At 33.0% G+C, this 24,732-nt stretch overlaps 1 protein-coding gene across 1 annotated transcript in view; it reads left to right on the top strand.

Moving 5' to 3' along the window:
• Smp_160160 (putative sialin (solute carrier family 17 member 5) (sodium/sialic acid cotransporter) (ast) (membrane glycoprotein hp59)) overlaps positions 1 to 23,580 on the top strand; it is a gene marked incomplete at both ends in the record, with an annotated part of 41,030 nt that extends 17,450 nt beyond the window's left edge. The window contains 8 exons of the mRNA XM_018797662.1: positions 15 to 70; positions 7,251 to 7,338; positions 9,248 to 9,523; positions 14,627 to 14,766; positions 16,739 to 16,871; positions 19,255 to 19,410; positions 21,627 to 21,712; positions 23,353 to 23,580. Of these exons, the coding sequence (XP_018652682.1) occupies positions 15 to 70; positions 7,251 to 7,338; positions 9,248 to 9,523; positions 14,627 to 14,766; positions 16,739 to 16,871; positions 19,255 to 19,410; positions 21,627 to 21,712; positions 23,353 to 23,580 (1,163 nt within the window). The remainder of the gene's footprint in view (positions 1 to 14; positions 71 to 7,250; positions 7,339 to 9,247; positions 9,524 to 14,626; positions 14,767 to 16,738; positions 16,872 to 19,254; positions 19,411 to 21,626; positions 21,713 to 23,352) is intronic.
• Positions 23,581 to 24,732: the final 1,152 nt, after the last annotated feature.

Here is a 24,732-nt window from a genome sequence, read left to right as displayed (position 1 = left end):
TATACCAACTGCAGCACGTATTCGTGCTGAATTATTAATTACTTTACGTGTTATACAAGGTCTTCTTCAGGTAAATTATTAAGCACTTTTTTATTAGAATTAATCATTTGATTAATTGGCTAAATGATTGATAAGATTACTGATTATAAATTGGTTTCATAAAAGAACTTGTATTATATGCTAATTTTCACTGTTTAGTATAACAAAAGTTTTCAGTTCTCTTTTGCTTGGTTACAATGAAAGAAACCCCTTATACACTTACACATAGTCATTCATGTTTGTCATCGAAGTAAGATAGATATATTTGCTTAAAATTTTTTTCAAAGAATGTTTGTTCTTTAAAGTTGAATTCTAGTCATATTGATAAGTTCATCTTATTGTGTTAATTTGATTCTGGCATATTGTAACAGACCCAACGTTGTTTATGAGTAACTCAAAATGGGCACTTGAATTTTGATATCCATTACTCATGAAACTTATCGTTAGGTTAATTTTTTTTGAAATAAAAATTATTCATTTGATACGAAGACACGAGTATAAAAGGCTAGTTTTCATCATTCATACAGAGAGATGAAGAGATAATTATTGAAATGCTTGGTGGTTGACAACAAATCCTACTCAATCTAGGTTTCATACTAGATGATACTTGTCAGGAAAGCATACCTACAATTTTGGATTCAAACCTATAGTGCAAAATATTACCAATAAGCTATTCGCGTTACAACTGACCTCTTATACCACTGAGGTATTTACAATTGATTGATCACTCAACAATAACCAGTTTTGTGTTTGCCTAATCCTTTCAGTACCGATCAAATTCGATCCATACTCTGCCGAATACAGTAATTTCATTCAAATTTCTTATAAAACACTAACTGATTATTATCGTTATTCCTGTTCAAGACTTAGAGACCCTTTTTTGTTTTCTTAATCAATACTGATTGTGTATTTGTTTCCTGATAATGATTTGTTGATCAAAATGGAATCAAAAAAACTCTTGCCAACTACTTTCCAGTTTTTTTATTTTTAAAAAAGACTTTCATCTAGCTGTTATCCATTTCATGATTAAAAAAAAAACACTCTCAAATCAATTAATCTTTTTTGAACAATCTACTATCTCTATAACAGCATGAATAATTACCGATTCTAGTTTCATATTTCAAAACAAAATTACAAGTAATTCGAGAAATATGTATATACATATCGTAGATAAAATAAACGCTATTATGCGTTAAGTATCGTAGTTTATTCCTATTGAAAATCACAAACGGAAAGCGCCTATAGGTGTTTTTTTACTGAGATGTAGAGTGTAAGTAGATAATTAAACATTAATTTGTTATTCTCAACGATGAATCAATGTGAAATTCACAATTTCCCATTTATAAATAAAACAAATTCCCAGGAAAGAAAATTTGAAGGAGTCTTGTGGAGATTTCAGTATTTTTCATAGTTGAACTCATGAGTCAATTGAAGCTAGACCACCATGGAAAACCTGAAAGCACTGGACGGCCGTTTCATCCTATTATGGGACTCCTCAGTGGCAGTGCACATCCACGATCCCGCCTCGCGAGATTTGAAAATTTCTTTTTTAAAACAAACTTATTATCAAAACAATTTGTTAAGTACATATTCTTTATTTACTAAACTATGAATCATCTCTCGAAGCTAGTTACTAGTGAGCACATGATAATTATCAGTACAGGAGTCTGGAATTTGTTTAATTCATATTTAAATCATGAACCGATCTAAGTTAGACCACCAACAAAAACCTGGAAGCATTGTACGGCCCTTTATTGAAGTCACTTGATGACCTGTTTCCACCACGTGAACGAGGATAGAACTTTCAATCACTCTTACCTATCCTTTGCTTAACCGAGACTAAATGAAAAGAAATTTCTTGGATTCGTCCTCTTTACCATATGTCAAAATGCTAACGACATATATATCTATTTAGTTTGGTGGGTGTCAGTCGCAATAACCGTTGAGCCAGCCACAGGTATACGTTGGTAAAAGTTACTATGTTATGCTAGTAGAATCACAATAATATAGTTTCAATAATAATTCGAAACATTGAGCACTGAAAATATGGTACGAAGAAACAGTATAAAAAGGTGTATATGAAGAAATACTGAAACTCAAGATTTAGAGAAAGATAAAGAGTGAATATGCATGTCCTGTTATGGAAGATTCTGATTCATATTACCCAAGGTTTTTAACTTCCGATCGCATTAATTATGCGGACTCCAACCATGTATTCTGTATCGGCCAACATGATTGATACCAATAGTTAGTGACTTCATGAGCTGTCATGTTATAACTTAGTTATTCCTATTGTGGTGTGGTCTACTTATATCTATATAAGTAGTATATGGCAGTGGTCAGACATAGAATGCATTTTGGCAGAAGACCGATGAGGAAAGAACTGAAATGAAGCGCAACCGATAGGAAAATGCATGAACAATGGAATAAGAGAAGAAACAGTGAAGATTGAGACAATTGGTTGTTAATTTGCAAATTAACTGTTCATTGTATGGTTATCAGAATTTTCTGAGATAGTCTGTAATTTTTGCTTATATACATTCGATTGTCCCAACCAGTGTTCTGTCCACTACACTATCATTCTTCTAACCTTCTACTACATCAGTAAATAACACTCATCGATGTAGGCAGCTGTTAAGGATACATCACACGTATTCCAACCACCTCATTCTACGAAGACTCATCACATCGTCAATCAGTTCACCAGTATCTACAGTTTTCATACAACATACATACATGTCTGATAACTGGTTACACTAATCACATTCCCATTAAATATCATTTTACTATGAATAAGATAAATCTCTACTATTTCCCATTCTTAGCCTAAAAGGTAATTCTGATTAAATTCAAACAGTATTAAATTCTAAAAAAACACTATATTTAAACAATCATATTTATCATTGATAAAGAGAAGATAAAGAGACCTGAGAGAAAAAACGATTTGTTTGATGTTCATTATTTATTATGTAAATGATTCCTTATTATTATTATTATTTTACAAAAATCACGCTACATAGATGTTCATTAATTTCTATGAGACAATTTCGTAAAACCAAGATTTTATTGAACATTGAATATACATGATTGAAAAAAATATCATTCAGTGTAGTTCAATGTTTCAATTGGATTTGTTAGCTTTGTTTTTTTTTTCTTTTAAGAAAAAGGATTTATAAATCTCATAACCATAATTGATAATCATATTTCAATAGATCATGACAACAATTGAATGATTCTTGTTCGTTTGTTTGTTTGTTTTTATTTCCATGACATTTTTGGTTCTTAAATTTTGTGTTTTTTTAATGATGATTTACTATTTCCTATTGAAAATAGTGGTTGATAATAACTGCTACTATTATTTGGTGATCAAGCTTGTATATTTTGAAGACTTATTCGAGTTATATTGGTTGGAGTATATGTTCTTCTAGATACTATCTTGTTAGGCAGATCAGCATGATCAAATGCAGGAAACTGATATTCTGAGGTTTAAGTCGCATTGCTGGTTGTACTGAGTTGTGACAGCAATAAGGTGTTTTTCTTAGACAACCGGCATCTGCAGTACTGCTGCTTTTGAAAAAATGTCATCCCTAAAAATAGTACACTTCATCTCATCCTACAAATTTTCATTGTCTGTAGTCAGGCTTCGAAAGTACAGAGTTATACATCCAAATCTGCCCTCTTAAAAGCTGTGTATGCATGACATCAAGTATTTTCTCCTTGGTTGGCGGGGTTTCCTCCTCAGTTCGTCAAAGTCATCTACAGCTCAGTTTGTTTTACACATATATCAAGAGGAAATATCTTTTCAAGTTGTAGACAGCCTGAAAGAAAAAAACATCCATACACCATTTTTAACACTCAAGATTACCATCTTCAAAATCTAGCTGCATACATGGTTTGTTCAATAAATACACAGACTGATTTATTAGTTTTCAGTGAAGCCTGTCAAAAACTCTAAGAAAATTTATAAGATGTTAACTGCTGTTTGGTGAGATAACTAATTGAGGAAAATACTTTCTTCCTAAATGAATCAAGAGTTTCCGTAAATGTTGTAAAAGATGATTTAACCAAGTTGACAATAACACCGAACATGTGTGATGTTTTGCGACTTCGTAATAATTAGTGATGAGTAAAATTTGGAAAAAATTGCCTTTGTCTGCAATACTAGCGAAATGTGAAAAAACAAGGTAGCTGAAGAAGCTGATATTTGAAGAGTTCCATCGACATTTTGAACCATGGGAACACAAGTATAACAAGTATGTTATCACAAATGAAGAGTATTTTGAGAAAATGGGAAGGAAAAAAGATTAATGCTCATTAAATGTTTTAAAAAAAACTCATCTCGCATATTTACTAAATGGACTACATAGTGTCAATACTGGCCAAACAGTTAATACCAGGATAAATATTTCATTTTATTCGGGAATCGTCAACTGCGTATTCCTTCCAGCTCTCTCAAAGCATTCATTAATTCATGAATCCCCATATATCAGTACAATCTGGTCAACTAATTTCAGAAAACTCTTGTAATTAACCTTAGCTTTGGTTACAATTTCGCTCAAGAAACCACTTGTTTGAACACTCTAGAATACTATTTTCATTCACTTTATTCAAAAAATCATTGCAGATTTCTCATTTATATCGGGTGTTATTCAATCATTCGTATTCTTGAAGATACGACTTTACTGATGAGTGATGATTTGGATGAAACTGACATGAAACAGGATGTTTTTTTTGATTACCACCAACCATCTAACATTATTTTTTACATTAATACTACCTGAACGTAATTCTTGTTTTGCCTACGTATGAAGTGGTGAACCATGTAAGCTAGTCATTGCATTATGTTATGTATTGTAACCTTCTACCTAATCTACACTAGTCAGCTTTAAATTGTGTCAAATAAACTACTGATCATTCACAATGTGTGTGCTGTTAGTTACTTAATCCATATTAATTATACCCACGTGATTATCGCAGTTACATCACATAATAACTATCGGAATTATTCAAGGCGCTAACCGTTTCACAAGCGTCATAATTAAATTAGAATTGTTGAACTCCTTCTATCCATCTTTGATCTTTAGTCGAATATTTCTTGGTTAATATTTATTTATATTACTGGATATTATGTTCAGACGCTGCAAAACACGTCATGAGGATTAGTTGTTTTATCCATATCCCTCCTAGTGTGTGTGTGTGTGTGTATGATTATGATTTAGAAATCTGCCACATTTGTCATTCATGTTTACTGGATTTCATTTGAATTTTTGCGGATGTTCGTCAAGATAATAATAATAAGTGTTATGATCATTATTTTTATTCAATTTAAAGGTTAAACTCTTGAAAAATGTATTCCAGTCACATTCAATTTTGTTTATATGAAAATAGACGGATGTTTTATTTTGAATGCCAATTTTATTTAGATTTGTTTATCTTGTCAAATTCATTGTGTTCTTTGTTTAAATTGACAAACTGCTCGGTAAAATATGTTTACTATTTTCTCTCTCTATTTATTTCTATGCTGTAATTGGTGCTACAGATAATGAAATATGGAAAATATCTAACTTTTTGAAGGTTACTCACATTAGAGGCGAGCAAACAGTTAGTAACAACTTGAGACATAAAACAAGATTTCTCTGGTGAAACTGTAATTCATGGACAACCTTTGAGTGACACCAATGTAATCTTGATAAAATTCACCAACTTATTAGGGCCTAAAGAGGGTTGTAAGTTAGTGTGAGAAATCAGAATCGGCATTTTTTTGTTAGAATTTAAGTTTATGAATTAGGGTTACAGTTTTCATCACGAACTGACATTATCGATAATCTCAAAATGCTATTTAACAATATGAATAGATGAATTTTGCTTCAAAACCCAAGCCTATCTTGAATTGGTTTGATTTGTCCAAAAGTTATAGTCTCACCGTTTGTTCACTTCAAATCATCACAATTATCTATAGCACATCTCAAATTAATTTCAGCTAATGGAGTTTTACGATTCACCACTGAGTTCCATATAATTTTCTTACAGTTCTACTGTTTACATTAACATGTAAATATACATATATGTTTCTTATTTTCATTGATAATATCTATCACTTGTATAGGAGAATATTATACACATCTTCTGATGTAATTTTCTGAAAGTCTAATCGAAAATTCATGTCCATATTATAACTTGACCCGAATAGCTTATGAGTAATATCCTTACGCGCAGTATAACAGAATACCATAGACTAGTCATTTTGATATTCTTATTTCTGATCTGATTCAAGTATATTTTCTGTCTCTCCTCTTTCTTATTCGTATTTATTCATTATTGCCATAGAGATGTAACAATAACTAATATATAACAGAATTGTAGAGCTAACCAAGTGTTGATTGAGCGATGCATTTAGGTATCTTTAAATCACATTGAATAGTGGTATTACCATAAATTATTAAACTTGGAAATGCAAATCATTGGACTCTAACTCGTCTTTGTTACAAAAATTTTGAGTCCTATATGTATAATCCTGTTTCAGGTCATTATCTCGAACTAGGAGAAAATAATTGCCAGTTGTACAGTGGTCTTCCAGCTAATCCAAACAGTCTATGATCAAATTTGTTTTTAAAAACTCTTCGTCTAATAAATATCCAGGTTTGTCTTAAAGTGAAATAACCTATTTTCCAAAAAAAACCTATTTATCATCTTCTGCTACATGGGTGTAATATATACGACTAGACTATACTGATTCATAACAAACGTTCCAAATAAACTGATACCTGTTAGGTGGTTCGAAGTAGTCAGGATGGAATCATGCTGGGCTTATGTGTCGTGCTAGCTAGAATTCGTCAGCAAGGTGTGCCTATAGTCTAAGGAGAACTGATATCCTCTGTAGAAATCGAATCCACCAGCCTTACAATCTGAGACACTACTACTGAGCTATTCACTCCACAACTGAATGACTACCTTTCGGTCAGTTATGTTTCCGATTGACCAACCTAGTCTCTCAACATAGTTTACTTGATATCTAGTCACTCAAACCAGTGATCATACCGGAATTTGTCGACAGAATTTGACCAGCTACGTAAAGTGACTAGGCAAATATAATATTGATCATTATTACTTGGTGATCCACCAATTATATGCAATATCCAGCTCCATAAGGTCATTAGTTTATTTATCTTTTCATTTCATTTTGTTTACTTCATTTTTATTCCGAAAAAAAGGGTGTAGTGATGCCGAATACAGGGTGTTTAGTTGGAAATTGGTCACCACCAAGTGAAAAAAGTCGATTTACCACATTCGTTTTCTCAGGTTTGATGATTTTATTCAATCATGTTTTTATTTTTCCACAACATTTAATAAGTCATTTTCATTTGCTTCATATACTCCTGAATTGTGTTTAAATATAGTATTGTAGAGAAAAGAGTTTATTTTACATTACTAGATTGTAAATTATTATAAGTCACCGTTTTATTATTATTCCTATGATTATCAATGTAGGCGATTTGTAGGAAATGCGCAATTTGTAGTTCAGTTCATGAGCTATTGAAAATTACGTGGGACCAGATATCTGTTTCGTTCTCACTACATCGCGATGATTAATTCATCACAGATCATACCTAAGATGTTCATGGTTTACAGGAAGTTGTTTACTTATTAACTACCGACTATACACTCAGTGATTTACATTACTAACTTTAGTCAACTCGTGGTACCACGCAACTATCATCTGTTGCGATCTCATCCAAAATGCTTAAACTATACCTGTCATGACTTCTTTTATTATATTCTGTGGATCAGATACACGGTTACAATAACGCTATTTGTAGTGTTAAACAATTCTGATTATTATCAATTTTATAATTTGTACAGGAATTATGCACCAAAATAGAAAACCTAATATACTTCAGGGTTAATAAGCAAACAAACAAAAAATATTTAGAGGTGCTTACGTAATGTATCCATTACAAGTGTGAACTGACTTTTAAACTTCGGTATTTGTGAAAACATCCAGCATGTCCTGTCTTCTTTGTTTGAAGATCACTAACTCACTGCCTAGATAAACACTAAAGAACTGGGTTTGGAAAAATCCTCTGTACGTACGATTCAAGCAAAAGAAAATTATTTCCAAAAGCTGTCTCCAATTAGGCTGACACCTGGTCAGAAAGCTGAGAAGAGTCGTCGTTCTACGAGTACGTCATTTGTTTCTGAAACCACAGGGAACGAACAAGAGACAAAACGTGAAAATATGACGTAAATAAAATACCTGATTTCTAAATACAATCAGGAGTTTTTTGAATGGTGGAAATGAAGATGTGTCAAGTGTATTACCATAAATACGAAATATTTTGAAACGTTTAAGATTGATCAGTGTTAAATTCTCTCCAATGATGAATTTTGTTAGTGTAGGTTGGTTTATGGAGATGACAAAATTTCCATAGCTTACATCGCGGACTGATCTCAGTTAGAGTAGGGAGCTGTTCTGCGCTATTATAGGACAGTTCGACAATGCTCATCATCGACCTCATTCGAGGATCAAACCTAGAACCCTCGGTCACACATTCAGGAGCTTAACCTTTAGACCACTGAGCTAGCTACCGATAGTACACACGTCTAACTTCAGTAAATTCACAGCACCATGTGTCCATCTCCCATCGTTTGTTTGAATCTTCCCATTGATGTTTAGGACTGAAACTGATCAGTCTCTTATTGCATATGTGTATACTGTGCGTATTTCCCCGATATAGCCTTAATTCACAAGCATTGTAAGCAAAGATGGATAGTGGCTAGAAGTGGTATCCAGGACGCGCTCTTCGTCCTATTTGGTACTCGTCACCTGGATGAATCTGCATCTCAGGGTTAATGTTCACTATGGGATTCAAACCCAGTACCTTTCGCTCCAAACGCCATCGCATTATCCACTCACCTACTGATTCCTGATAGCCACTTACTTGTGCAATGGGATGAAGTTTAAGTTCATATAGCATTGTTTGTTTGAATCTTCCCACTTTCTAAAGTTTTAATTTAGCTACTTAAAAGTATTAAGTAGTTAAAAATTACACAGTAGCAGCTGGTGTTTCTGCTTAACGCTCGTTGGTAGAGCGTACTTGTAAGTACGTTACATTTTTTAGAATTTACTCACTTCCATTTGTCATATATTAACTGTATATCTCTCCTGGATTTAATGTTAGCCAGTTGTATTCAAAAAAATTTTCTCAAGGTTTAGTAATTGGTGCTGTTATTGGTCAATCATTGGCTGGTGTAATTTCACAACCAAGATTAGTTCATTCGACTGATTTAACAACTCCAACGTATATTTCCTATTGGCCTTATGTTCATTATATTTATGGTATAATCGCTGTAGTCTTCTCTGGAATCTGGACTGTTTTAGTATTTAATAGTCCTAATCAACATCCATGGATTAGTTCAAGTGAGAAACAATATATTTTATCAACATCAGTACATAATAATTCTGAAAATGATAACAAGTCAGTAAGTTGAACTTCATCTAGATATAGATTTTGTATAAATTGGTAAAGGTTTTTAATTTCCTGATGTCGATTTTTGATGAGTGCGATTGATCAGTCTCGATATTTTAACCTGAACTCAGTAACTTGGTGAATTACTGAATTTGAGTATTGGGGTGAAAATCAACAATGAAATTCAGATACTTCTGTCTAGTTATTTGCAAATTAGACAAAATGTAAATCACAGATTCTACTTATAGTCATCACCCAACTTTAATGTATAAAGCTTGGGAACAGTGAACCCAAGTAAACTAAACCAATATTAGACCTAGAATAGGGTCAACCTGACATGAGTTTAAATACTTGTCAGTGGATGGAGTAAATTCATAATTCTAAGGGCTTCAAAGTGACTGAAAGTAGCATTGAACTACATCTAAGCCATTTTGCTATGTCTTTAGGTAATTTTTTCATGAGTGTTAAGCGTGCATAGATTGTGTTATTATTGGGACCCTATTTATATTCGTACAGTGTGGTTACATTTTATGAAGAGCCATAATCTAGAATCAGTGATCATCAACGTCTAATATCGCCATTATAGTCTAGCCATTTCATTGATTCACTAATTTAGAATCCAGTCGAGTTGAGGGAATCATTGAGAATGGGTAACAAGGTAATTTTAAGTGATATGAAAGGTATAGGGGAGGTTCTCGTTTCCCAATCCTTCTCAGTGTAGAAAGATACTTGTTTGTAAGGTACTATATAATAAAACTGGGTTACGGGTGAGCTCTATGACCTGAGGAAGTAACTCCACATTCCAAGGGACAGCTGTACAAGTTTGATCATACATAGTATTTTTGTAAACAGTTTTGGATGTGTTAGTTCCCTATTTGTAACGCTTTAAAATTAGAGGAAGGAATCCATTGGGAAAGGCGAAGTGTTCTATTTTTAGGGCTGGCCGTTTCTAACCCCTTCTTTTCGTTTAAATGAAGCATTAATACACATGCTTATTACCCAAGAAAACCATTTTACTGGCGTCACATCTGAGTATAGTCAACAATGCGAGTTCGCCTTCAGACTATGAGTTTACTGCTTTAAACCCTACTGTTCTCCAGCCAACATTCCTGACAAGGTACAACCAAAAGGAATGAAAGTTCCAGTAAATATAACTCAACTAGTTCTTCGCAATATCCAAGCTCAACCACCACATCAAGGTAGCGGTTACGTCAGTTGAACTGTTATAGAGTATTCTGTTAATCTTATAACTTTCACCTTATACCTTGCAAAGTTAAATTTGTGTGAAAATGTTTATTAATTGAACATTGTTCAAAGTGATATACTTCTATAAATTCTGTAGCATTTTCGGCGTTTTCTCAGTTCACAATCTCGATATTCTTTTAAAATGTGTCCTCTTAGTTGTCTATATGTTTTGATATTATCGATGATACATCACTTTCTATAACCGTAATTAGACATGGGAAAATGATGTTGACAATATCTTTAAGCTTAACCTTATTTATTAGTATGAACTGATTGGGAAAGTTGAGTAGTATTTCTCAAAAGTTCACTTGCATTTTTGTAGTAAACGCCTTTGATTATGGTTATTCAAAAAAGCAATCAAATAATTAAGCTCGGAAAATTCAACATAACAATAAAATACATCAGTCTGAGCTACAAATTCCTTTAACGACTATTCGATTTTGAATTTTTTTTAGTTGATCTGGATGTTTACATACATATGCGCCATACAAATCTCATTCGATTTGCTTGAGGGCTGTGATACTGCCCAGGTGCCCAAACTGAAGCAGGTGGTTTTCTTAGGGGCCCACACCCGGAGCCTTTGACCGAAAGATCTAATCCACAAGGCAGTGGAGCATCGTGAGGAGATACAGTCCCATGGTAGCCGTTGACCAACAACAGGTTCATTCGCCATTCGTTCCATCAGAATACTGGAGCCCATGTGCACCATTGGTTTGGAATCATGGTTTTCCAACTCCCCTAGGTGGACCCTCCGTGTCCACCAACCCGGTTAAAGCGCCGGACATTCGCTTTTCGTCCTCTCACTTTTGTGAACAACACCCCCGCCACGAGAAGGCAGTGAGTAGGACTTCCCTGGCAGAGGCTATATATTCGCTGGCCATGTGAGAGCATTTCGAGAGGGAGAGTAGACTCTCCCCACTCTCGGCCGTACCAGGGCATTTGGGGGCAAAAAAATATGGAACGCTTCACGATTTTGCGTGTCATCCTTGCGCAGGGGCCATGCAAATCTTCTCTGTATCGTTCCAATTTTAGTATATGTACCGCCGAAGCGATGTTTACGATGATGATTTAAAGAAATACAAAATTATTTATCCATCTTTTATTATTTATAGGGAAGAATGACAAGTGATATGGTGAATCCACCTGATTCAAGAAGGTATTTTCTTACTTTAATTAATTTTTATGTGTCATAAATTGCGCAACAATCGTAACTTTTACTCCCGACATAACTGAATTCTACCATTTATGCCTTCTCACTAAAACTTCAGGGACATCTTGAAGTAAATTACAAATGAACTGATTGAGATCAGCCTTTAACGAACAAACCTACAAATAAAACTAATCTACACTAAACACTCTCGAATGAACTGTAATAATCAGTTCACCAGTGACTTCAAGATGTTACTGAAGTTCTAAAATAAATACTCAACTGGTCAGAAATGTTCAAAAGTGTTGAGAGTGAAACAGTTGTTACTAATGCATTGAATTATCACCACACAATATTACAAATTGATTGAAGTCAGTATTACATTACTGATGAATGAACCAGTAGTTCCAATGATTAAGCGTTCGCCAGTAAACCAAAAGATCGCGGATTCGATCACTGGAGGGGTTAAGAGTATTCACTGCTGATGAGTCCCGACCGAGATTAGTCTGCAACAAATAAGACTTACAAATTAAAATGTTTTCTTTAAAATCGCTTCATTTCCATTAAATCTTCGTTTACTGATGCAGATATTAGGAAACTTACAGTAGGCTGGGTCAATTTATTTTTAATCATGTTACATTTGCCTTTTTCTACAGTTCTTTAACAAGTAATTTCAACAGAATTAGAAGTAGCAATAACAACTGAGCCGAGCATAGAGAACTGAGTGCACAAACATCTGGTTTATATAAGAATAACACAAAAAGTTTGTAGTTTATACTCAGTTAACCGACCGGACAGTTATGTGTTCTGACAGCGTGTCTGATTGCTGAATATTAATTTGAAACAGAACTAATCACTTCTTATAAATCATGTGATCAATAAATACCTGAAATCAGTTAATGATAGTAGATATTCCTACTGGCTAACCCTGAGGGATAAAATTTTCTAAGCATCGGATGAACATCTCAGAACTGTAAAGACTAAGAGTTTTATTGATGTGTTTGCGTAAACTGAATTCTGAAAACTACAAATAAAGTCCAGGATCCACTGAACAACTTGGTGGATTACTGAACATTACCAGGGATGTGACTTTATGTTCAATTGGGCACTAGTTTCATCATGTATTCAAGATTATATATTCGAAGACTAATTTGATTGATGGTGACTTCATATTGAAAATGGATTTGGGTTCTGATTGGCTTGAATGTTACTTAAAACATGCTAAGCATGGTAAGTTATTAACCGTTTAGAATGTGATTTTCTGTGAAATGAAAGTAAACTAGCCAGATCAATATATATAAGAACAGTTCACATCGTCAATGAATTCTGTCTGAGCTAAATGAACGAGTATATTACTAAATCATAGACATTTTCATTTATGAGGACTTTTATCTCCTCATTGTTGATATTAAGGTCTGCAACTGATCAGTTCCTATCGATATATATACATCCTAAACGGATTCCCTCGGTGTTATCATTCTGAAACAAGGTCTTTTATTAAGATTGGGCTAAAGTTCCAATGTGTCCATCAAGACTGTAATGCATGCATTTCCGACTGGTGAGTCTCAAATAAAACAAAATACATATCCTGCGTTTCATTGTTAGCCACTATCCAACTTTAATGGAGATCAGCCTTTTTTGATTGGAACTGTCTTATTGATTAAGTGACCATAATCTTAATCTGTCTGGCTGAATAAATTCCAAAATGTGAATGGTTCATATTTTATTAAGACGCCTTATGAAACATAATTAGTCATTTCTATACTCATATATGTATTTTATAGTTTACAATACGAAGTAACCTTAGATAACCATTGAGAACCAGGAAGCTTTGCTATGCTATTTCATCCTAGCATGAAACTCTTTAGTACTGAACGTCAACGACCATCCTGGTATCTCTACGGAACCTCTATGATAATAATAGTCCTGCGTTCACTGGTAAATAAGTTCAAGAGGTGACTCTCATAATTCTTGTGAGAAGCGGTGGCGAATATGATTCGATCATGTTTAGTGTAAGTTAGTAAACTGTCGATGATATTAGAAGATAGTTTAGCAATATCTTGAATTAATTCATATTAGATATCTAAACCAGGGAATGCCGGATCAGTGGTCTAAATATTATGAGCTGGCCTGGAGACCAGATGGTCCTGAGTTCAACCCCTGATAGAATTGTGGGTGCACACTACTGACGAGTCCCATCGTATGACAATATAGCTGTGCAGCACTTCCTGGTCTTCAATGGCTGTGCAACCAATTTCAATGCACGAATTATACCACAAGGTTCGAAAATTTCTAGAAAACCCCTAAACTGACTAGATTCTGCTCTACTTAATTGGCTCGAGGTAACTGGATAACACCATTATTCCTCATACCTAGAGTGTAACTCATACTCAATTATCTGGCGAAGGACTTAATTTATTTTTGCGAAATTGAAAATTAAACAATAAACGTCAATAATCTCTCTTGAATTAAACCTGGACAATGTAATGGCTGTTACATATATCCTTCAAGATTGCTTTTCAAGAAAACAAATTGCCTGTTATATAGTCTTTTTGACAGGAAATATATATGGTAATAGCATGTTATTCCTTCTTTTCATATTTATACTATTTCATCATGACTTGGTTGATGATAATCTTTGAATTTGATTTTTCCTTGATGTGAAATTTACTCTTTTTTAGTCTAGATAACATTTCAGTTGAAACGAAAGTTTTATATAAAAATCCAGTTCCATGGGGTCAAATATTTAAATCAGCTCCTGTTTGGTCAATTCTAATTTGTCATGTTTGTTTCAATTGGTCTTTTTATTCATTAATTACATCTATGCCTACTTATATGTGTCGGGTCTTAGGATTCAGTATGACTGAAGTAAGTCTTAATTTACATTTATATATTTAGTTACAAACTCAATTTCCATATGCCTACTAAGTGTGTTGATGTCAAATGGAATCACTGAAGTTAACTATGTAGGGGTTTAACCTACACTAACAATACTCTTGACTTTCGCTTAACCAACAAAACCGATGATCAGCAACATTGACAGTATATCCAAAAGCGTATTAGTTCACACAGATTCTTGTATTTACACAAATCCTTAATAAGAATAAGTGAACTGGCAACCGATTTATCTTCTATTATTGTCTCAAAAACTCACATGATAATATGAAATCAGTTACATAACTACAATACACTATAACAGGAAATTAAAATCTGTACTTTACTAGATCATTTGTGATTCAGAAATGAGTAACAGATGCATAATTAAAAGAAAAACGGTAATTTGTGAGTGGTAAAATGTATGCTAACCTTTGATGAACTAAGTTAAAGTTTACTAGGAGGGTGGTATAAAAATACCGTTAACCAAATACTTATTCGCGGAGTGTTTATAACGGACGCTTCTCAATGAATTTTTGATGAAAATCACACTTCAATATACATCATTCATACACTAAATGAACTGATTTGTGGATGTAAGTAATGGATCCTACAAACTTATTAAATATTGTAAACTTTGGACGTAACCTCAGTCTATGTTTTATTTGCTGTGAATTTAAATATCTGTAAAATGAAGTTGTGAATGGTATTAAAATAAATAACTTTGATTTAATCATTGATGCATTTCAAACTATCTTATTTCGCAGTCAGGGCTTATAGTTAACATCTTGTTCAAGAAATGAAATCTTTGCGTTATCCTCACCAGTGAGATATGATACCATAGGAAAGAATTGCTCAAGCATTTTTGGAATGAAGACTAGTTAATAATTTGATAAGGGATTTTTAATGTGGATTGTTATTTGTTAAGGTTATGCTATATTGGGATAGGATAATTGTCCATGAATTTGTAGCGTATCTGCTTCCAAATATTCAGTATCTGTGCCAATATCTTGCTTCCAGGGCAATGACTGACCCGCATCTATGAGTCGTGCCGTAAAGTCAGTCAACTCTAATCATGAGCTAACGTGGACGGTTTAGTAGGGACTAGGCTTGTAATGAACTGTAGGATGTATAAATCTTGATTTATGCACTCTTTACATACATGTAACGTATACTTATGACCGCATGAATGTGTGCCTATGTGTTTACTGCAGAATGCATATGTCTTTGATGTGTCTATTCTATGTATACATGTAACTCATACTTACGGCAGTCCCACGTCCCATACCGGTGTATTAATTATAGCTGTAAACGATTTTGGGTGATGAGAAATTTTAGACTGTAACGTTTCCGTCTGCGCTAAAGATATCGATTTCCATATTCGTACATAAAAAACAGTAGGGTAATCTGTAACGTGTTCGATTACTTTTCTTTCTTCAGTGCTCAGTTGCGAACCCTTTGCAAAAGCTCTTTTCATTTCTCGAAGAGCCTAATGTTTTCTTCCAATCCATTGGGTGGGAATAACAATATCTATCTTATTTCCATTTATTTGATATATGGATGCTGCATATAAAATCATAATGTTTTCACAGAGAATTTCATTTCGTGCGCTAACTTTCACTTTATCAGTTCTTTTCATCGGATAAGTTAAGATAGGCTACAGTGGCGTATTCGTAAAAGCAATATGTAGGTAACTTTAGATGACTGAAATAAAATCTTCAATAAAAATTACACTTTTATATGTAGCACTGATACATATTAAATAAATGGAAGAACGCTTAGAGGTGCTATATATTGAACTTTTGTTCGACACCGAAAAAAGGATGGTTGTTCTAACACTATGTTTAATTTTGCATTGTTTTGCTGCACCTATTCATTTTTTGCAAAAGGAAAGATCAATTTATTCATCGTTTTCTTCCCTTGTTTGTCTACGTTATTTAAAAAACAAAAAATTTTTTTTACATAGAATGGTCTCCTGTCATCTATTCCGTATATTGCACAATCTATTGTCAGTTTACTTGCCGCCTATCTGTCAGATTTTTTAATCGCTAAACACTTTTTATCTACCACTTCGGTGCGTAAATTAAATAATGTCATAGGTAAGTAATCATTTCTTGTACCCTGTGTTGATGATGGTAGTGAGAATCAATTGCTGATTGTTAAAAAAAATAATACTCTTGTTATGTCTGCGTAGTTACTTGATTAACTTATGCTTGATATTGAAAACTTCGAATCTGACGACACTTAGTGAGAAAAAGAAGATTGTTTGTATAACTTCATTCAATCTTTAATATCAATCAAACTCATATCTGAATACACGAATTTGATATGGTTTCTCATATAATCAGATTAACACTCATATTTGTATAATTTGGATTAAGTGATATCTAACACCAATTGACCAACAACTTATTGCATGAATACATATGTACAATATCATACAACTAAGCATTCTTTCTCAAGATGTAGTAAAAATAATCGATTTATATGTCATTTGCAACCGAATCAGTTAATTCGTTGCTTGCTATATCAATTGTTGCAGATGATGAAATTATGAAACTTTTGGTTAAATAGGAATACAATCATCTCATTGATGTCAACCATTAGTATTTTGCTATTCAGAAATTACCACACTTGATTGACTGAGTCAAGCACTACACATTTGGACAAATCCAAAAAGTATTAATAGGAGCAATGGAATACAATTAGTTGCTCCATGGCAACTAATAATTATTAAGTAAACCTGATCTTCTTATTCTATTTAATACATCACTTATTAAATGAATAGCAGCAATTATATTTAACTGTTCTAATCAGTTGTATTTTCTGAATATGATGAATGATTAATCGGAACAGTAAAACAGACACAAACATTCATTTCTTCAAATTCACTTGATATTGTTTGTTTGAATCTTCCCATTGACGTTTTTAGGACTGCAACTGGTCAGTCTCTTATTGGCATATGTGCATACTGTGCGTATTGCCTCAATATAGCCTAAATTCACAAGCATTGTAAGCAAAGATGGATAGTGGCTAGAAGTGGTATCCAGGACACGCGGTTCCGTCCTATTCGGGACTCGTCAGCTGGACGAATCTGCATATCAGAGTTGATATTCACTATGGGACTCGAACCCAGTACCTTTCACTTCAAACGCCATCGCGTTATCCACTCGGCCACTGAGTCCTGATAGCCACTTGCTTGTGCGATGGGATGAAGTTTAAATTCAATTAGTATTGTTTGTTTGAATCTTCCCATCGATGTGTTAGGACTGCAATTGGTCAGTCTCTAATTGGCATATGTGCATTCCTTCCTTTTTATTTTGTTTATTCATCTTCATTTTATGCATGCTGTGACATATTTCCTTCATATCATATACAAATAAATTGTATGTTTTCATAAAAGTCTGCCGATCAGAGGCAATAAATAGTCAATGAAATTTCTTCTCACACCTCAGATCCATTTACACACAGTCTGTCTGTTATCTTAACACACTTCTCGTTACATATCATATGTTTCATACACACAACAGCAAATACTTACTTTCAACATTGTTAATATGATTGGATGGCATATTTAGTATACAGTTAACTGAAGAACCAGATACCTATTTGTATTCGATAATTTTAATGTTTGATTATATTTCCTTGAACCAGATTGCTGAACAAAACATTGGATTTACTTCAAATCCATCCACTGCGATTTTACAAATATGTTCTTCCTCCTTTAATCCATACATTAGTTTCAGTTTAAACATTAACAATGGAAGGCATGTACATTCAGTTGATCAGTTCCGAAAAATGGAACTGAACGTAATTACTTATCCCAATGTTAGTAACTATTCAAATTAATATGATCTTTGTACTCTTTAAAAGATTAATAATAAGATTCAGCTATCATTCTTTATTAACCAATGGTAATTGTTTAGTTAGTTATGAGGCATTCACTCACAAATAACTACTTTTGACGTTCCTTCTGAAAGAGCTGTCGAGACCTGTGAATTTAATCATATTTTGACTGGGTAAGGTTCAGTATTTCACAAATAAGCTAAATGGTTTAATTATAAAGTTTTCATTATCATTATGGACATTATCTTCAATATCCACTTCATTGATAAAATGACCTTCGAGGTAAATAGTCAATTGAATGTGATTCACTGGATTCTGTCTTTTTGGTCTATAGGTATAATGCTTACAATAACATCTGATTTGATCCTACTTAGGACTGGGTTTTAGTTGTGTATACTACTGAGGAGAAGTTCGAAATCAAGATATGACAGTTATCTGATTGGTCATATCTAAAGCGGTTCAAACAAATTATCGTTTCTTTTTTCAGTAGAATGATAAGTAAATTAGTGTAAATCAGTGATATTAATATTTCATTTTCTCTTAATTAAGTGATAATTATCATAAAAACTATTTATTGAATGATCATTTTAAACTTTTTCTCTCCTCTTTCATTTTCATTTGTTTCTATCAACCTAGCATTGGGTGGCCTTGGTTTAGGTTTAATATCTGTCAGTCTAGTTGGATGTAATCGGATGGCTGCTATTGTTTTATTCTCTGTTACAATTGGTTTAATGGGATTTTCTTTGTCTGGTTATGGATCAAATGCTTTGGATTTAGCCCCAATTTACAATGGTAGTTTACTTTTCTCATTTGTTCTAATTATTTAGGATGAGAGGTTTTTGTTAGTTAGTTTACTTCCATAGGTGTTCGTGTGTGTGTGTGTACTTCTGGAGAAACCTAAAAACTTTAGCAAAACAACTATCATCTATTGCTTTTCAGTTTTCACTTGTACCCAAACTAAAATCTATCTGTGATGAATATTACTGTTAATTTATTTTTGTTGTGTTGGGAAATTTAAGGAAGGTGAAGTTTTCATCACTGGTTACAGAATCATTGGAAACCAGGGATTGATGAGACTGACTAAGGGTTTCATAGTAATATACATACAAAACCCTATACGAGATCACACATAACGATCTTCGATATAATAATAGTGGTATTATGCACCTTTTTTACATTTTATATGTTTATAGGTGTAGAAAGATGAAAACGGATGGTAGTATCATCAGTATATCACACATGGAATAATCTTCAGTTGGCTAAAAACACAGCTTTTACCTCAGGTCAATAGACATTTTATAAAAGAGCAAAAAGCTGTTTCAGTAAAAAAAATAGTAATTACAAATTTCAACATCCACTCACAGTACTGCTTTTGCTGTTTGTCGAAGTAATATTGTGTTCTGTATGGTAATCTCAACGGTATATTATTTCATTTTCACAGAATAACTACAAAAATTCATCGAATGAAAGTAGAGGTTTTCAAGATTTAGAGTGGCGAGAATGATAATGAGAAACTATAGAGTTGTTATTAGTAGTGATGGATAAGACAGTGATCGTTAGATGGTGTGTGGTAATCCAATACGGTCTGCTGATAATTTTTTACAAGATTGAATTATGCATATAAACTGCACAATTAACAGGTATTAAAGATAATACTAATGGTTAGTTGAATAGATTGTTATGTTTTCAACTGAATCGACGCTACTGTCTACAGAACATCTAACTGTAACATAAGTATAACGTTTGTATAGACTATTGATTGGAATAAGTATATGAAACATGAATGAATTGAATGAGGATAGAAATCAAATGTATAAGAGACTTCACTATTGATTCATTCATTCTTCAGTTGTTTTTTGATTAAAGACAGACGATTACATAAGCCACAGAATTCAACAATCTCCTTAAGCCTTCTGTTCTAATGATAAACCTGTGATCACTATTGACTAAATTCCAGAGGTAATTCAGAAAGGTCTACTAAGCTTAATTAACCGATGATGTTCAATCATGTTGATTGCTTGTCAGTTACAAATGGCATTAAAATATGTCTGCGTTATTTCACGAATCGACTGAAGTTAAACATCTTAACCACTCTGTGCTGACTCAGTGGTCTTAATGTAAAGCTCTCACTGAACGGTCTATAGGTCTCGGATTCGATCCCCCCGTGTGGTGTCATCTCTGGTCACTGCTGACGAATCTCATACTGGGAAGAAATAGCTATTTAGTATTTTGTGGTTCTCAGTAACTATCTAACTAAGATCGATCCATGATGTAAGTTACAAAATTTATTTATCAAGCCTAAAACTGCCTTCTAATTAAATAACATTAAGATTAGTTAAGTTCATCTATTGTTTATTATTATTAAATGAGAAATCGTATCATTGTCATAGTGTTAAATATCAAAATATCCACTCAAACATTTTTACGAAAGAACTTTGCACACACACTCTTTCTCTCTCTGAAAACAACCTTCAACTAGTCCATTATATTTGTGGTGAGACTATAATTTATGAAAAACCTTTGAGCAACACCAAAGTGACCTTCAAACAACTCACCTAATTACTAGAGTCAAAGAAGGCCAATAAATTAGAGTTAGAATTTCGAGTTATAATTAAAGGTTAGGAATTAAAGTGAGGATTTTCATCATAAACTGGTATCAGTTATAATACTGAATTGCTATTTAACTATATGAATAATTTTTTTTTCTGGTTAGCGCTTTTTTTAGCGAGTTGGTTTTCTACGGGATGGGGTCGCCCAACCCTTCCTTCCTTTACCCGGGCTTGGGACTGGCAGTAACCCCCGGAGGTGCTACAGGCGGAGTTTATTTAACTATATGAATGAATGAAAATCCAAAACCTGATACCTGTGATTTCATAAGTTCCTTCATAAATTATAGTTTCACCATATTTGTTCATATTTACATGATGAGGATTTGTGTACAAAAAGAAAAACACATTTTCTTTGCCGTTTCCGTATTATGCAAGAGTATTGTGTCGATTGATTTTCAGGTAATATAATTTCAGTAACCAATACTGCTGCTACTCTGCCAGGTATTTTTGGACCACTAGTAATCGGTTATGTAACAAGAAATAGTGTAAGTGTATTTATCACCTTTTTTTGAAAAAATATGCAATATTTGTTATTTTTATGCTGAACCTAGTTCCGGCTTATGCATTGAGCTTTTAGCAAAAAATGATTTGTATAGTCTAAATATGGTACTACCCGATTCTTTGTATAGAGTGTCAGGTGGTGCGGTCTCAAATCGATAAGTCAGTCATTTTACTAAAAGCTAATTATTTAAACTAATGTATATTTCAATTGCACTGTATTTTTAATTCATTTTACTTAAATAAGGGGGTGAAGACCCGATCATTACTGTGAAAAAAAAATACAATGTACTAATCACTATCATCATTTTCATTCCTTGTTATATAATAGTGATATGGGATTATGGAGAAAACGAGGTCAGAGTATCATCGGGTAATTATAAGTAGAAGAATTATTTATTTGAGTGTCACTTACTCTAGTCATTTTTAAAACTTGAAAAGTATGTATTAACTGTAAATATTGTTATTATTAGACTTTTGACAGTCTTGATCCTTCCCTTCTATCTAATTGATTGTTCAAACGTTAAGAATATGATAATGACTGTAATACTTCACAGTACGTAACAGACATAGTTTTCATTGGAAATCTAAAGTGAAGCGGTAGATAAGTGGTTAAGGTGTTCACTTTTCAGTCACAGGTTCGAATTCGGCTCCGCACAATTCGGTTCGGTCAAATAGGTAGTATAACTAGCATTCAGACGTTAAGTGTAGCTAAAAACCAATTATACGAATCTGCATTTGGACATGAGTTACCAATAGTTATAGTATGAATCTGAGTAATCACACTGGTACAATCATCAGTCAGAGGTAATATAAGGAGAATATTAATAATGAGACTGATAATATAATTACATACATTAACATGTTATCTTGAAGTTTAATTACCATTTACGCTACGTTATATTCGATGAAAGGATTACTCTAGGCTAAAAAAGTAATATTTTCTTGCTTATCTATAATAGAATTTTAGAAAAGTATTAAATAATAGGAGATTGAATATCTGTATTGCATTAGTCTATCACTGCTCAGTAACTTCTACTCATCATGGCTTGATGTCATTACCGAACCTTTTAACCTCAGGTTTTACAATGAACATGATATCATTGAATGGTTGGGTTTGAAACGGTGCATAACTTTCACTCTACTTACTGTATGACATAACATCATAATTGTTCAATGTCACTTGTCGATAACCGCTTCATTCTCGAAATGATTAGATATTTCCATCCATTAGAAATTTAAAAATCTATGTCGGAACTAGAGTAAATCACGAACTTAGATGTATGAATGATCTAAATGGTAACGCACTCGTGGTGATCTCTGGAAGTGTTTTTTTACGATCCTTTAGAACTTCTCAGGTAAACACTTCTGGAAAGTCCTATACTAGAACTAAAAAGATAACCAGTTCCATTTAGTTTTTAGTAGTTTCCAAAATGATACTAATGTATGATATCGTCGTAAAGTTATTTAATCCCTTATCGATTTTTCTACTGCACTGATCACCAATGCCTTAGTCGCTCCATTGTCAAAGATTATAACATTCTATGTAATTAATCGTTTACTATACATTCACTATTACTGTCCTTCTACTTCTTCTTTCTTCTCTCTCTTCCTCTCGCTGCTTCAGTCAAGCATTCACAATTGGATGATTGTTTTTGGTATAGCCGCTGGAATAGCATGGTTTGGTGCACTAATGAATTTATGGTTAACAAGTGGTGAAATTCAACCATGGAGTCGATTAATTTACATAAAAACTAATAATAATAATCCATTGAATAGACAATCTTCAATAACTACTGGTAATACTTCACCAAAATTTCAAAATATTGTTACTAATGAAACTGAGAATCATTAATCTCAGCGAATTCCATGGTATATACTATTCATTAAATATTTCTCAACTACATGATTTCTCTACAAACTGTATTCAATTCTAATTGTATTTTGAATTATTGATGTAAAACATGAGAGAATGATTTTTTTTTCTTGAAGAAAGAAGAACTATAGTCAAAACGAGTCTTCCAGTTTCCTTTTTTTTTTTCTCTATTATACTTTTATACTTATATCTCTTGACATATTTACATGTACATAAATCTTATAAATGTAATAGAATTTCATTACAAAAAGATGTTAATTACTTACAAAATATCATCATTCACTTCGAAACTCTTAAAATAATGAAGAATTCTTATTTTATAAAACGATAACAAATTGTTATATCGTGTGAACTCGTAATATATATGAATGTGCAATTAGAGAGGAGTGAATTTTATTGATCGGACGCAAATGAAATCGTACGAGCAGTCTTGATTACTACTCGGTCCTGCTATCTGCCTAGCTCAACCAGTTGAGTCCAGAACACAAATAACAGCCTCGGCAATATGAATCATTATTTACAAACATACTGGGTTTTTATACAAACTAAAGTAATCAATAAACTGATTATAACTGAAGAATCGTATGATAATAAGTCAAAGGTCAAAATAAAGCTAATGATAAGAGAAATACGAATATGAATAGTTCAGTTACGTAATAATTGTACAATAGGAAATAGGCATATTATATTGATCCATAAATAGACCTAAAAGTTACCATTCGTAATTCACCGGGGGATATAACACAAATGATGATTGCTGATCGGCCGGGCCTATGCTCCATTGGGAGTAACAGGCGTAAGTAAAGTAAAAGTAATACATGATGCTAATTTATAGAAATGTTTGTATGTATTTAAAACAATTAGTCCCTTTGATAAATTTCGATAATGCAATGAGAAGACGAAGTTTATCAGAATTATGTGATGTATTAGCGCAATACATTTCGAACAATCCGATCACACATATACTTGTTAAGACATTTTTATATGAAAATTAAGAGGTCAACTAGACAGGTTAAGGTAAGAAAATAAATAAAGTACACAAAAACAATGTGATGACTACTCTGGATAATAAATAAGCATTACCAGGGTAGGTTAAGGGTAAGAACAAATTGTTTTTGAACACATAAAGGG

Source organism: Schistosoma mansoni, chromosome 5, assembly GCF_000237925.1.
Source record: "Schistosoma mansoni strain Puerto Rico chromosome 5, complete genome".
NCBI classification, from domain to species: Eukaryota; Metazoa; Platyhelminthes; class Trematoda; order Strigeidida; family Schistosomatidae; genus Schistosoma; species Schistosoma mansoni.
Note: the sequence above shows the minus strand (reverse complement) of the source record. Positions and strands in the feature narration are given on the sequence as shown.